Raw genomic sequence first — 16856 nt, 5'->3', positions numbered from 1 at the left:
TTTTGTTGAAAGACGGAGCAAGGGGCGTGGCAGTACTGAAACACCGTCTAAGCTGTTCGCCAATCACAACGCAATGGGACAGCTAACCAATCACAACACTTTTTGTTTTTCGGAAGGCGGACCTTCATCAAAGCCAGAACTAATCGAGCCGTTTGTGCCAGGCTGGAGAGAAAGATATTTCAATAATGTAAATTATGTGAAAAATAATGCGTTTTTCGAACCACCAAGCATGAGAGCATGTTCTAGTACACCCCAAAACAAAATCAAGACTTTGTAAAAGAGCATAATAGGACCCCTTTAACAGAGGAAACCATAACCTATATACATACATGCAAAAATGGGCTGTACAAGACAAAATTTTAATGCTAAACAAAGCAAAAAAAAAAAAAAACACTGGTACACTAGTGTTACATTTGTTTAAAAAAGGTTAAAAAAAATGTAGTATATGTTTATACTAAACATCTTGCACTTGTAAGTCCTTTCTAGTGTGTTTGGAAAATGTGGTGTATATACAGTGCTGGACATTGAAGATAAATTATAACATTTAAACTAGTAATATTAGTAATAGTAATATTGATATTCTGAAATGTTTAATGCTATTTAAATTATAGTTTTAGTATTTACAATATTAGTAAAGACAATAAAGAGTAAAAAAAATTACAGCAAGACAATAAAGAGATCTCCCATGTTTCTCTCCCATTGTCATTTTGAATTCCTTTCTTTCAGAACTTTCTCATGTCTCAGTTGTGTCTACTTATATTTCTCCTAAGGATTTTTAGGAGAAACATCTGAGACACTGTTGAGACTAAAATGAGAAATACATGAGAATCACAGCTAAGTCTCCTGAGGTTAGAAAGAGCAACCACTGAGCAATAAAATATTCCTATAATGGAGTCTTGATAGAGATTGCAGCAAGACAATAAATAGATATTCTGTTTCTTCCACCACATTCTCTGTTTTGACTCTTTTTTTCTCAAATATTTCTCATGTCTCATTTGTGTCTAATTCCATTTCTCCTAAGGAATTTTAGGAGAAACATCTGAAATGCTGTTGATACTAAAATGAGAGATATATGAGAATCTCATATAAGTCTCCTGAGCTTAGGAAAATAAATTTTTCCTATGGGAAAGTGGGTTTTCACCAATAATAGCTTTAACAGATGAAGAGAGGGTCTCTACAGTAGGATGAGTTCATGCTGCAATGCAAGCGCTAATGCTAATTAGCTGCAGACATAACACACATTCATATTCCATAGAGCTGCGCCTCCCAATGCTAAATCAAACCATTGTTTTCTATGGGAACGTGTCGCAGAGAAAGTACCACGTCAGCCATAAAGCAATACTGGTGAAAATGCATTGAACAATGGAATAAAATAATTAAATTCTGAAGCGAGAGCTCTCCAAGGAGTAAGAATAATTTAGTGTAACAGTATAATTTTAAAGACGTTTGTCTGCATGTACGCATTATGAAATGCGTTGTAATAAATAACATGCTCAAGGCAAACATCTCATATAATTCAAGCACAAATCTTATTACATCTAGGCCTATGTCAACGAATGCTCCCCTCAAAAGGATAATATATCATGCAAAACAACAACAATTCTGCTGTTACATGGAGAATAAAAAGGGTTTTGTAGTTTGTTAAAGTCTGGTTAACTTGTCTGCCTTTAAGCAAAGATAAAACAAAATTTAAAAAAATTATATTAATAATAATATTCAGTTTCTATTAATTTAGTTTAACATTGATGTATTAATTTGAATAATTTATCATGTAAAAAAGATGTACCCACACAAAAAAAGTATATACAGCAGTGACCAAGCTCCAATCAGCAGAAAGAATCAAAAGGCTAGACTCACCTTTGCTGAGGAGCATGTTGTGTAGAGAGAGGAGAACTGGTCCAAAGTTCACTTTAGTGATGAGAGCAAGTTTAATTTATTTGGGTCAGATTGGAAACATGTATAGCATCAAACTGTAAAAAGACTGAACCCTGAGTGCTTAAAGAAGTCAGTGAAAGGTGGAAGAGGAAGTGTCATGGTTTGGGGGAAGTTATCTGCACCAGGATTTGGGCCTCTTATACAGCTACATGGCAGGGTGAATGCAAATGTTTATCAGAACCTCCTTCAGCAACATGCGGTACCCTTCCCTGCAAGCATCTCCCAATCAGCCTGCAGTTTTCATGCAAGACACTGTCCCCGTCACACTGCAAAACGGGTAAAGCAGTTCCTTGAAGCTAAGAAAATTGAAATAATGAAATAGCGAGCCCATGCAGAGTCCTGATCTAAACCCAATTGAAAATCTCTGGAAAATCCTTGGTGATAAAGTTGTGCCTAAGGGTGTATTCACACCTGTCTTGTTTGGTTCGATTGAATCAAACTCAAGTTCGTTTCCCCCATCTTTTGGGCAGGTGTGAATACAGCAATCGCACTCGGGTGTGGACCAAACAACCGCACCGAGACCCAGCTGAAGAGGTGGTCACAGTCCGGTTCCAAACAAACTCTGGTACGCTTGAGAATTACTGTCCAATGAATGGATGACCTTAGCACACGTGTGGTTTTGTTTACAATTTTTTGTTCACTTGCAAAAAGGGCAGTGTGAAAGCGAACCACACCACACCAAAAAAAATAAATAAAATCAACATTGTATTTGGTCCGGACCAAAGCAAGTGAACTAGCGGACTTTCCTGGGTGTAAATACATCCTAAGAAACCCACTACAGTTTGTGAAATATGGAAGAGACTGGAAGAAGAGTGGACCAAGATCACACCGGCGCAGTGTGAGAAACTAGTGATATCCTGCAGCCGCAGATCTGCTGAAGTCACTCAAAGCAGGGGCCTCTACACTTCCTACTAATTTCTGACAGCTGTAACCCTCCAAAATTTTAGTTGTAATCTTCTTCCGTGCTACAGTGGTTACTGTTCTCTAATTTTGATCAGTGTTTTCCACAAAAGAAAGGTTTTTGTTGAAATGCCTTGGATATTTTGTCAGACATGTTAGTAGAACATAAGCTAATATTCCTTCCAATTTTGAGCGAAGAAGATTAACAATATTTCATAAAAAAAGTATTTATAGATTGCTCTCTAATTCTGATCTCCACTGTATATGCTGAGAAGTAATCTAATCCAAAAATGGCTTGTGATAAATAGCAGCTTTACCCAAAAAAGCAGAGGCATTTTACACATCCCACCCTGATGAGCCTGGGAGATTGCATTCCCACACCGCATCTGTCACAAGCTCATCGTGTCGAACCAGTCCTGATTCCTCCGTATTTTGATGCACATGGTGTGGATGATTACACTGCTTATGGTAGGCTGGTGTTACAAGCAGCAGAGCTGCTGTGACTTCCCATGCAGAAACCACATCCTGCTGAAATTAATGTGTGAAATCAAGCTTACTCTTTTACGCCGCAATCTAAATACAATCAAGAATGCTGGATGTAGCATTAAACATCGGGAAATAAACAGGCTAACTGTTCTAATAAGTGCAAGATGTGAATAATAACCATATTCTGCACTGACACAAGGACAGTCTATCCAAAAATATTCAAATAGACTCTCAGATTCGTATAAGAAGCAAGCCATCAGACTGGCTGCTCATAAACAGGGACCTGGTGGTGAAGGCCTGTCATCGAGTGCTCTCATTCCCCGACAGTCGACCCCTAGCAGGGGAGGTGTGGGGGTAGGGGGTGGCAGTTATTGTGGCGCCGGTGGTGAGCAGCCAGGAGCGGGGGGATGCATTTGCCCAAGACGAGAACTTACCACATCAGAGGACGGACTGAACCCTCACAGCGCCTTCTGCTGTGTAGTGCCAGGGCATAATAAATACAACAAGAGAGAGGACTCCACGCAGCTACTCAGTAGAACAGCTAATTAGGACCAGGCCGCTTTGTTTGCTGTTGTCCTCCAACTAGAGGAGTTGCATTACAGAACATTTTGAAGTACACACATTAGTGGGACTGTTCGCCTCTCTCACTGTCTAAAGGCCTTTGGGCGAAGCCACCAAGACGTAGGATCAAAATCAAACCTTTTCAGTAGTTCTCCCTCAAGTCTAACCTCAGAAACCTCATCAAAGCTTCTCTACATGGGTGCTTGCTTTTAGCGCCGTGTTTCAGAAGTATATCATTTAACCCGCTCAAAACCATAGCAAATCCACAAAGCCACTGGATTGGTGTTACTTTCCCCTATGAGGTTGTGTTTGGCCTCATCAAAAACCTGCTTTAAGTGACGAACCTGATCCAGGGAGCATTTTTTATGAGGCCGCCAGGGAATAGTATTGGGGTCTGGGCCAAGCGAAAGCAAAGGCTTTGGGGAGATGATGGGGATCAAGTTTCATTTAATGCACAGGGGAGTTCGGACCAGTTTGCTGTACTGCTCTGAACACCACCAAACACCAAACACAAGACATTAGAGGTGAAGATATAATAAGTTCAGACCGATGAGCTTTGTAAAAATCGACACGTTTCAGAAAGTCGGGGCATAGAGGAGAAACAATAATGTACAGTATGTGGAAAATAATGTGTTTTTTTAACCTTAAACCGCATAAACACATTTCATTACACCAAATACACAAAATAATGTTCTTTTTAGCAACATCATATGACCCCTTTAAGAGGGAATACATAAAAACAAATTACGCACAGTGATACCGCAGTTCACTTGCACACGCTGTCTGTTGAATGCAAATTTCATTCCGCAATTCCCAATCTTGGAGGTCAGTTCTGAGTGCTAGCGGCTGTGGAGGATGCAACAGACTGTCACGATCTAGCATTATTTGCTGGGACTATACAGCATCACTTCACCGCTGCGATCCAGGCACCTGAATCAGCTCTGTACAAAATATGTGTACAGAAATAACTTTTTTTGAAAGAAAAGTTTATTGAACTTCATCAAATTACTATATGAACTTTCAATTTATCAAAGAATCCTGAAAAAAACAGTTTTCACAAAAACAATTAATTAGCACAACTGTTTTCAGCATCGATAATAAAGTTTCTTGAGCACCAAATAAGCATATTAGAATGATTTCTGAAGCATCACGTAAGACTGAAGACTGGAGTAATGGCTGCTGACCGGTACTAACAACCATGCTACTGTATGTAAAAAAACTACCTGAGACATTGTCGATCAATGCTACAGTGGTATAAAATAGAAAACATACAGTAAAATGTAGATGAGCTGCCAAACCTGCAAATCAAATGCATGTTCTATGCATGTGCAAAAGAAACTACACCCTCAAGCAAAAACTAAATGTGATGAGCACACAAACCCGTGCAACAAAATAGCCAAACAAACTATTGGCATACCCTTTTGCCCCAGCTCCTTCAATTCCTATATTCCATCAAACATTTCTGATACACAAAAATGAGGGTCACTGGGGATTCTGCCACAGATGACTGTGGTTGTGGTCCCTCTTTTATTTATGTTAGCCAGAAAGAGCCATTTGATGGCAGTCCTCATACAAATGCACATTTATAAATCAAGCCCATAGTGCCCTGGTCACCAGACATCTGAAATCAGGAGCAGAACTGGAGGGGATGTTTACTGTGTATTCAGCAATATATTTTCAGAGTCAAACATGCGGTTATATTCAACTGATTTCAGTCAAACCGCAAATGGTGTGCCCAATGATGCCGTCTGAATGGCCTTTAGCATTTAGACTGACATCCAGGCCAGTGGGCACTGTGTTACGTGGCATTTCAGGTTCATCATTGGGTTACTAATAGATGAATGTAAGTTGACTGTGTCACATACTGTGCAATACACAAAATTCAATCTTGTTCTCGGATTAGATCAACGGAAAAGGTGGCAAGTGCAGAAGAAAAGAGCCCCATTAATGGCCCTTAACTAGAGCTGGGCTTGGGCTTATAAAACTGAGCTCAAAAGGGCAAGCATGAAGTATTCCTCTTTCCACTCTGCAAACGACAGAACACCTCACATCCACAGGGAAACACTGCCAGCCAGGCTGGAAGGATCGAAAAACTAAATAAACTGGCGTTTGTGAGTATGATCCATTTCCAAAGAAACCAAGAGGGCCATGCGGTCCCGAATCTGATATTCTAGTCTCGTTTTCTTCCAGGGACTGAACAAATAAAGGCTGAGAGGTTAAAGCTGAGACATGGAAACAATTTTTCAATTTTCCTAATCCCCCTTGATAATTTTTTATGTTATTATTTATTTTTTGGGAGTATTTTTAGGTCGTAGTTATGAGAGGGAATTGATGACAGCTCGAGGAGGCGTCATTAAAGCTGGCCTCTCTTTTTCTCAGAAAGCGAAGCGTGTCATTGTCTCAAGATGGTGTGAGCCTTCATCATTATATGCAAGTGCCAAACAGTATTACATCATGTTACTGAATTCATGATTTCATCAGACACCCACCCCCAATTATGCCATAAGTCGACTAACATGGCACCAAAGCAACATTACAAGGGCAGTTTGGCAAAACTCTTACATCTTATATTGAAATCACAGCCTAAATTTAAGTAATATATCCTTTTTTTCAGCATTTCTGCTAATACCCAACTGAATTAAAAGGGTCATGAACTGCCTTTTTTTATTATTTTGTACTGTTCTCTGAGGTCCACTTACAGTATAATGTTATCATAATTTTTACATCAAAAATCATAATTGAGAAGTAAGAGGCTATTTTCTCTCCTGATTTGACCCCCCTCATCGGAACGCTCTGTTTGAATAGGCATGGTGGATCGTAGACTCAAAAGTAAACGCCCACTGCTATGATTGGCTAACAGCTGTGTATGTTTGACAGCCTACATCCTTCATAGATGGACGTTGCTGTGATTAGGTTAAAAACGTATAAATACTCAGTGCATATCAAACGATCTGTAATAACAGACAAAGCAATAGTGACCACATAATAAAAACACACTTGTGTGGTGCGACATTACTGTCAGATTCAATATAGTCGCACAGCATCGTCTTTTAGTTTAAATCTTTCTGAAAATCCTGCATCGAATTGTGCTTTGTTTGTAAATGAATTTGCGGTAAAATGAAGTGAACAAAGGGCCAAGTTCTGGAACTTCATTAAAAATAAAGTTCAGCTCTTTCCTAATGTTGGGAATTAGAAGGAAGGCAATGCAAAGACTGTGTTTTTCCACAACTTAGCACTGCACAACGTCTTGTTGTCTTCTGAGCCATCTTTATCGTTTGGTTTCTGCATAGACCTGTGTTTGTCTCTCTCGTTATTTACACTACATGCGTGAATCGGTGGGCGGGGCTAAACAGGCAGTGATGTAGAAGCAGGCATTGATCTTCTTCTGCGGAGGCGGGGATTAGCCACACTATTACGTCCTAAATTGCCACATTCCACAACCTGTCATTTTGGCAGATTGGCTTCAATATAAGCTGTTTTTAGGCTAGCGAGAAAGTTTTGAGTTCTGAAACTTACAGGATGTATATAGTACAATATAGTACATATAGTACAATTACCTCTTATGTCAAAAGATCAAGGAAATTTTGATTTCTCAGTTCATGACCCCTTTAAAGTCAATACTATGATACCCATTGTCTCTCAATCCTTCAAGAAGCAGCCTTCCTCTATTCACTGTCTAAAAATCAATGCTTTCCTATAGTGTCACGGTTTTTCATTTAAATAAATTTTGTGCGTTTTATTTCTCTCTTAACTGGCTCTATGTGTGTGCCTGTGATTCTGCGTGATGAGATGAGCAAGCGCCTCCCCGCTTATAATGTGCATTTGAAAAAGCAACACACGCCAAACATCTTCCGTTGTTATGACTTGCAATGAGAAGCATTTCTAAACCGGTTGTCCAACAAAAGAGAATATTATAACGTTTTTACTCCACAACATCAGTCGAATGTTTGAAATAACTTCCTTTTGTGATTTGATGTGGCTTCTCATCACAGAATGACGCAGAAAATATATTCTACACTCAAATAAAGGCGATTGCAATGGATTACAAATATACTTTATCATTATGAAAATACCCAAGATGGCTTGAAGAACGCAGATAACTATATATTGTAGCCAGTGGTGGAAATGACCAAAATTCACTCCGGTGTTTTGAGCGGTGAGTGGATTAGACACCTCTGGTTGGCCGTTCAAGAAATCAACAGATACAGTATGTCAATGCTGCAAAAACACGTTGTAAATGGAAACTTATGATGCTCTCCAGACTGGGCAAACACAGATACCCACTGGCAAGTTTGCAAAATCAGTTTCAACTGAGGGTGCACCCCTATAGAACCAGTCCTGATTGGGTCAGTTGCATTGGTGCTCCTAAATATTTTTTCACAGTTGCATGCAGTAGTTTTCAGTCGCAATGTACTGTACATTCATTGCATTTACAGTTCTAACATGTATCGCCAATAGTGTGTATATGTACTGTATTTTGTGCATATCTCGCATGTATTTCTGCTTGTGCAAGTGTAGTAGAATATGATACTGTTTTCACTCTATATGTGTCTCATTAATGGGAATGCAAGCTCTTTTCAGGCTAGAGGACATAGAGGACATAGAGTTTACATAAAAATCTGGATCATTTCAGGTATGTTAACGCAGCCTCATCCATATAAAATTTTCTCCTCTGTTAAAGTAAGATGTTCTGATTTTCGGCAAAAATCACACACCTGAAGCAGTTTAAATTGCAAAAAACACTCTGATGTGCCAAGCCATCAGAACTGAACTGAAAACCGTGGTCAAAAAACACGTATGTATTGAACTGTAGGCTAACTGTATTGTTGCATCCTTATAGAAGACCTTATTAAGTGGTGTGTATGCTCAGAAGTGCTTAACCTTGCTATGACAGCCTACCTCATATTCTAACAAGGCTCTAAACAAATCTGGAGAAACCCAAGCTATGTGACCAACAAGCTACTGAATAGCAACCAAGAGGACTAACATAATCACAGACAACAAAAAAGAGTGTGTATTCATAGCTATAAAGCAGTTGTTCTGTACTGTTTGACCCTACTGTCCACCACAATATTCAAAGGCCACATGACTTTTCCAGTTGTTTGTTATTTGCTGGATTTTAAAGATAAAGATTTCTAGGAGTTTTTTAGGAAGTTTCAGAAGAGATCTAGATGCAGCACTACATATCACCTTGTCAATCAGCTAAGAGAAAGAAGGAAATGTTGAAGAAAAACATTCTAAGCTGCAGTTAAAAAGATTGATCATACCTGTCCAGGAATGAGAGGCTCCTTATCATCAATATCAACCAGGAAGTCATCTCTAGGGGTGTGAGCAATTGCCTCTGTTGATGGAAATATACCATAAAACATAATGTTTCATCTACATCATCAGAAGAATGCAAACTCGAGAACTGTTAATGGAACCAAGCACCAAAAAAAATCATTTGATTCTTGCATTTTTTTATTTTTGTTCTGAATTAGAACAGGTTCTAATATGTCTATATACCCTAAAAAAGCTCAAAATACACCTACTTTTCTCCAATATCCTTTCTTTCTTTCTTTCTATGCTTAATTGTTATTTGCTGCTCCTTTGTAATTATTTATTGCATTTTGGTGTGCGGGTAGAAACAATATGGTAAAAATGGTATTTAGTCATTCCCTTATTTCCCTTATTATTATCTCACCAAATTCTTCTTCCGTAGGGTCTCTGTCCAGGCTCTCTGGCTGACAGCGGAACTCATTCAGCGAGTGGACTGTGCACTGGCCCACTACAGGCTTCCTGCCAAACTGACGGTTGTCTATAACCTTGATCACCAATGGGGGCATGTAGAGCTCTTCCTTGGGCAGTCGCTAGAGTGAAGAAGAGATTACAAATAGCAAAGATATGAACATAAAGAGATGCAAGGCTTCCAAACCTTTAACTTCTAACATAATGACTTGTTTATTTCTCCATTTCCGTTGTTATTCCACAGAACCTTCCTCTCTCTCTCCTCTCGTACTGTGTGAAAGTATTTCACACCCTAAACTGAGGCAAACATGACAAAGTATGGCACAGGGCTGACCACGACTGACAGTGCAAATAACTAGTCATTCAGCATTCTTTCCATGCGATGCCTCCCAGTCCTAGATGAGTATTGGAACGGAATCCAGACTATCTTACGTTTTGGAATTAAGAACTGACGCTCATTGCTGGGGAACATTGTTACTGTGCCAGTCATCACTCATGAAACATCCACCATGTGAAGGACACCATGACCACATTGTATATAAGTCTGTCTCAACTGGTTAGCAGCATGCTGTAACACAAAATTTGATATTTTAACCAGATTTCTACATGAAGAATCTACAAGAAATCTCTGAAGAGGGCTCAGCCAAAGGTCAACTGTATTTATTAACATTTGATAGTTACAATAGATGTGTTATTTTTGTATTCAGCCTTGATGAAAAAGTTAAAAGAAAAAGTTAAAAGAAAATTTAAATAAATAGAATACAAATTTGCTGAAATTTTATTTACCGTCAGGCCATCCAAGATGAGTTTGTTTCTTCATCGGAACAGATTTGGATTAATTTACTATTGCATCACTTGCTCACCAGTGAATGGGTGCCGTCAGAATGAAAGTCCAAACAGCTGATAATAACATTACAATAACAAACAAGTAATGTAAGTAATCCACAGGCTGCCTGTTTGCAATAAACAAAACCATCATTAAGATGATTTTAACTTCAAACATTGTTTCCAGCTAAAAGTCCTCTGACAGTAAAACTGTCCTCTAATCAGAATATTTTTTACAGTGAAAAAGTCATCTCTTCTGAATCAGGAGAGAAATATGCACACATCAAGCACCGTTTACAAGCAAAAACAGTCCAAAACAGTTCTACAGTCGTGGTCAGAATTATTGGCACCCTTCGTAAATATGATCAAAGAAGGCTGTGAAAATAAATCTGCATTGTTAATCATTTTGATCTTTTATTTAAAAAATTCACATAAATCTAACCTTTCATTGGAGAATAAGAATTTAAAATGGGGGGAAATATCATTATGACATGAATGTTTTTATCTAATACACATTGGACACTGGATAATTTCATGTTCATAATCACCCTGGTATGCTCAAAATTGTAAATATGAATGGGAATATACTTCACAGATATTTTACTCATAATAATTTCTAGGGATTCCAATAATTGTGTCCAATGTGTATTTGAGAAAAACATTTATTTCATAATGAGATTTTCTCCCAATTTTCAATTGTTTTAGATCAATGAAAGGTTAGATATTTGTGATTTTTTTTTAATAAAAGATCAAAATGATTAACAATGCAGATTTATTTTCACAGCCTTCTTTGATCATATTTACCAAGGGTGCCAATAATTCTGACCACGACTGTAAATAAATATGTTGGTAGATATTGATGTGAGAGGACAACAGGGGATGAACTTTTTCACTGGAGGAATCATTCATATGGATTAAATTAACTGGCATTTTGGCCAGAAGTGACGGTTTAAAGTTAAATCACCTTAATGATGGAGTTTTTCACAAACATGCAGATTTTCACTTCACAAGACATTAATTGCCGGACTGAAGTCATGTGGATTATTGTGATGTTTTTATAAGCTGTCTGAACTCTCATTCTTACGGGCAGCACCCAATCACTGCAGAGGATCCACTGCTGAGCAAGTGATGTAATGCTAAATTTCTCCAAATCTGTTATGATGAAGAAAAAAACACATCTACATTCATCTTGGATGGTGTCTGAGGGTGAGTAAATGTTCATCAAATTTTCATTTTTGGGAGAACTATTCCTTTAAACCTTACCTAATTTTAGCGTATCTAATCTTCCCAATATGACCTAATTTTAAACAAAATTATGCAGATAAAAACAAACAAAAACAAGACCAGGAGCTTACGACATCAATGAACAGGGTGTTGACATCAAAGTTGAGGTTTTTCTTAGTATTTCGAATGACGCATGACTGAACCACACATCCTCCACATTCCACCTGAAGACTGGGAGATGTCACACTGGCCAACTGGAAACTCTTCAGGTTACGCAAACCCCACACCAGTATCTAAGAGTTAAAATGTTAAAAGGTTAAGGCACATGAGGTGCAATGTCCTAAAGTAATCATGAATAGTAAAACAGCCAAATGTCAGTGCTTTTTGTGAGGTTCAAATAGTCTATACTGCACTAGAAGCTTTTTAAACTATAAATGGATAACCTAAGGATAGGTTTTGGGCCCACCTCAATAGCAGTGCGTTGTAGGACAGGTTTTATGCCCTGCGGCACCATGTAGACATTAGGTTCCCTCTGTGGAGGTGGATAAGGCAAATCAGAGTCCTCTGGCTAATAATGAAGAGTAAAGCATAAAGTGAAAAGTTCATAAGGATCAGTGTTGTTATCGTTAAATAAAACTAAAACTATTAAAAATAGTTTTGTTAATTTAAATAAAACTGAAAGAAAATAAAACATAAATATTAGATAAAAACTTTAAGCATAAATTTGAAATGTTTTGAATGTTTTTTCCAATATTTTAACACATCAAATTAATTAAACCAATTTCAACTTTATTTTTTAAGTTATATGAGTAGCACTAAAATAGCCGGAAATAAACAAAAATGTATTTAACCAGAAATAAATAAATACTACAATTATAAATGAAATAAAAATTAAACTTAAACAGTGATATTCATAATAATAATAATAACAAAAACATCAACAAAAGCACATAACAAAATTTTTTTTAAAAATGAAACTGAAAATATAAAAATAAAAGCTAATTTAAAATATTATTAAAAACAAGAACAGTATGTAAAATAACACTGATGTGGATATTCTGCATTTAACTATATACAACAAGCAAGTAAGGATGGCTGAAATGCATTCACAGTTTCAAAAACCATGCAAAATGTTGTCTTCACTATTGAAGGAGACAAAGAATACATTTAGAGGACTCAACTTCACAAGCACTATGTTTCCATTCTTCTCTATAAGTACATTTGCATGACACACCCAAATTCGAAAATGGGTGTGAAAACAAACAAGGAATTGTTACTAATAGCAGCAACAAAAAGTCAAACATCATGACTTCACATGCCAATCAAAGTTAGCAATTAAGCCACAACACACACACACACACACACACACACACACACACACACAAGCAATGATTAGCCAGGACTGTGTTGTGCCAGTGCAATTGTTTGATGAATGGTACTACTGTTGAATACAATGGTGCTCTGTGCAAAGGGACCTTTGGAGATATGCTTCAGTCATGGAGAATTAGACTATGTAATGTCTAACTTAATTAAGTTAAGGCAAGGATTTAAAAGAATGTCATTAAAACAGACACACATTCAAGGAAGCATGGCTAATCTACATGTACTTGATAAATGAGAACATTTCCCGGCAATTACACAAACTCAGTACTCAACATGCTCAAGTATTTAGATACAGACAAATCATTTTGGAAAGACCACAATATTCAAAGGACAAACAGAATTAATTTAGTGGGGATGCATGTTATATATTGCATTTACGTTAAATGTATGCATTTGGCAAATGCTTTTATCCAAAGCTACTTACTGTACATTGAATTCAAGGTATAAAATTGATCAGTTTATGCATTCCCTAAGAATCGGAACTATGACCCTGGTGCTGCTAGCGCTATCCTCTTCTGTTTGAACTACAGGAATTAAAAATAATAATAATAATAATATTGGTAAATTGGTACCACATTTCTCCTATTTTTACACTGTAAAAAACATTATATGATCAATAAGTAATGGGAACATATGTTTTTCCAATATTTTAACTCATCAAATTAATTAAACCAAATTCAAATTTATTTTTTAAGTTATAAAAGATTCAGCTCGATTTGTTGAGTCAGTTTAATATAATTTCAGTTTAAATGACTTGTACAATTTTAGATTATATTTGCTGTCATCTAACGACCACTTAAGGTTAATTTGTAATAATTTAATAACATTGTTAAATGTAAAATTTATTAAATTGTATATTCATAATGAATATTCTTTTATCATACTGTACATTATAATGCTGTGATACCTATATTCACTTATAGCATTTAAAATTGATTTTAGTTTTTAGAGTTTGATTTTTAATTTTAGTCAAAATAGTATAGAATTTTATTCAAGTCAAGTATTATAATGCTTTATACAATACAGATTTTGTCTAGCTTTACAGTGTTAAACAGAAAACTAATGTTTCAATGATGCAAAATTCAATTCTGCTGTAAAGCAGCTCTAAAAAGAGGAAAACAGTAAACAGTCAATTTTTCAGTTAAAGTCAGTTCATTGTTGATTCAGTTCAGTTTAATAACTGTATAAAGTTCAAATCATCTATATAGCAGCTCTGGAGAAAACAGTGATGTCATCATCCAGCTCAGTTCAGTTCTCATCCAACAGTGTCTGTGCAATCAAGTCGTGATTATTGCCAAATATTACGTTTTGTTGTTTTAGAATAATATACAATATGTTATTGTTATTGGTCATTTAATATCAGTGCATCCCTAGGTCTTAATAATATCTTGCTGTTATTTCCAGCAAAACAAAGATAGTAATGTGGAGTACAGAGGAAAAGGGAAAGTGCAAGACCATGAACCATGTATTGCCAATGTTTTCATTTATTATTGGCGACATGCCAATGTTTCTGTCCCTATGTGAGTTTGTATCTAATGAAGAGCAGTTATTATGCAGTCTTATAGTTAGTTCCACCATTAGTCCATCACTGTGTCTTTTTGAAATGCCACTGCAGAACAATACAAATCTTTGTGCAGATGAAGCGGAATCCAGTAGATAGGAGAGCTGGGAATACAGCCAGATCAGAAAGGCCTCTTAATTTCCAAGCCCCCTCCCACAAGATCTTGTCCTTAGCAGGCCTCATAAAAATCAAGGAGGTGCGTAGAAGTACATAGAGTTCTGGAGGAATCTACCCACCAGTGACAAAAAAAAATCCATATCTCAACACTCCATATCCACAGCCTAATGAAAGCCAGTGGGAATGACCTTTTGGAGTTAACTATACTGGTTTCCAGCTCAGTATCTTACACATTGAGTTGTGTTGTAATATTTGAAGAAATGCTTGACCGCTATAAAGGTCTGAATGACTTTTGTAATCATTAGTTCTGGTTTAATATGGTGGAACCACATGTCCTGTGTTTTTCATAGTGTTTTATCAAAAGTTTCTACTAAAAACAGTGAGATGTGTTTGTGTATGTGCGTGCATGCTTGTACCCATTGCTGTTGACTGTCAGAGAGGAACCCTGGAATCACAAGCTTGAAGATGCCCAAAATAAACAGAGAGGGGAAAATGAACCAGAGAACAGGAAAGAGAAGCTCTGGAACAACTGCAAATAAGATTCATTGTCTATTCACTGAATCTTCTACCAACACTTACCTCATCCATGATATGTGAGGGTGGTATAATATCCCCCTGGGGGTAAAAATAAGAAGAAAAAAGACTTTTAAAATCAAATAAATAGTGTTACTGTGTGGGTATTTGTTTGTGTGTGTGCGTGGGTGGGTGGTTTGACTGTTCTCTAAGGGTTCACTTTAATTCAATTTCCCTGTGATTATCCCACTCTAACTGATGCCAGCTGGGCAGGTTTGGACTGGGTGGGGCCTCTGGCACTTTTAAACTCCACTGGCATCTCCAATCTGAACTGAGAGCTGCTGAGCAGTGCCAGTCTCCAAACAAACAGGGCTAGTGAAACCGGTTCAGATACGGTGATGTTTATGTCATTTACAGCAGCTCTATCCAATTACTCAGTCGTGCTTGACTGAGAGAACAGGGAGTAACGATGACTTGGAGGACAGGAAGCGTGTGTGTGTTTGTGCATTTTTTAAAGAAAGCAAAGGGGAAAAGGACAAAAAAAGATGGGCAACTTCAAGAAATATGACTAACCTCTTGACCGGGGATGTGATGAACTGCAGGCTGTGAAGAAAGAAAGAAAGAAAGAAAGAAAGAAAGAATGAAGAGCAATGACTAAATTATTTTGTACTATAAAAACTAAGAGCTGTTTTGCATTTTAAATCATATGTTGTCAGGCGCTATGCATACAAATACAACCGCGTGGGTGAAGGAGCCACTAAACTTCCTCTGCGGTGCTGGAGAAGCTGTGATATGTGCCATGTAAACACTTGTGGGTTAAACTCATAACAAAAGCATTTCTTTCAACAGAGATGCTGCAGACAAAAGCTGGGCTAGATGTGTCTAGAAGATGCAAAGAATCCCACAGAATCATCATTGAGGTCACCTTAATTGTGAAGGACTGTGACCTTTATAGCCTTATGTCATGTGTCATTCACAAAGAGACTGAAAATTGGAAAATTAAGGCCACAGATGTCAGTTACAATATTACAAATGATAATAATGACTATGAGGAAGATAATTCATATAACTCTTACTTTATCTCTGCGGATCAGTTCGAAAGCAGCAAGCAGTTCTCCAGCAGGCTTCCCAGCTTTCTGGATGGGATACCAGGCGAGGCGAGGGGTAGACACCATTGATGATTTGCAAACACAACGGCCCATAAACTCATCAGCACCCTGCAGGGATCAAATAACTTATCAAGCATTTTCTGTTTCATAGACATTAAATGAAACCTATGTGACATTAGTCTAAGCCTCCGACAACACGTCATTCAGAGTTTTGTTTGAGATGTTTCATAGTCTTAGCTTTCTGTCTGTGAAATAATAGTTTAGCACTACTTTACAACTACTTTATTTGACTTTACTTCACTTCTTTATATGAATTAAGGTTTCCAATATTAGTCTATTCTTGTGGTATCATCAATTTTAAAATTGTATGTCACGTATATATATTATTATTATTATTATTATAAGTAATCATAACACTTAATATTTTAATATTGTCTATACCTAAAACCTATTTGTTTTAATTAATCAGATAGTTGGACCAGCCTGAAAAAGTGTAAGCTTTTTTTTTTTTTTGT

At 37.1% G+C, this 16856-nt stretch overlaps 1 protein-coding gene across 1 annotated transcript in view; it reads right to left on the bottom strand.

Annotated features, from left to right (window-relative positions):
* The window catches only part of LOC107749822 (dysferlin-like), a 99565-nt gene that overhangs the window by 30324 nt on the left and 52385 nt on the right, over positions 1–16856 (bottom strand). The window contains exons 34-41 of the mRNA XM_016565011.1: positions 16309–16449; positions 15806–15835; positions 15299–15334; positions 15136–15177; positions 12125–12226; positions 11790–11951; positions 9566–9731; positions 9150–9223 (exon numbers count right to left, since the gene is read on the bottom strand). Coding sequence (XP_016420497.1) covers positions 9150–9223; positions 9566–9731; positions 11790–11951; positions 12125–12226; positions 15136–15177; positions 15299–15334; positions 15806–15835; positions 16309–16449 — 753 coding nt within the window. The remainder of the gene's footprint in view (positions 1–9149; positions 9224–9565; positions 9732–11789; positions 11952–12124; positions 12227–15135; positions 15178–15298; positions 15335–15805; positions 15836–16308; positions 16450–16856) is intronic.

The sequence above is a fragment of the Sinocyclocheilus rhinocerous genome, unplaced genomic scaffold (genome assembly GCF_001515625.1).
Source record: "Sinocyclocheilus rhinocerous isolate Xijiao unplaced genomic scaffold, SAMN03320098_v1.1 scaffold1131, whole genome shotgun sequence".
NCBI classification, from domain to species: Eukaryota; Metazoa; Chordata; class Actinopteri; order Cypriniformes; family Cyprinidae; genus Sinocyclocheilus; species Sinocyclocheilus rhinocerous.
Note: the sequence above shows the minus strand (reverse complement) of the source record. Positions and strands in the feature narration are given on the sequence as shown.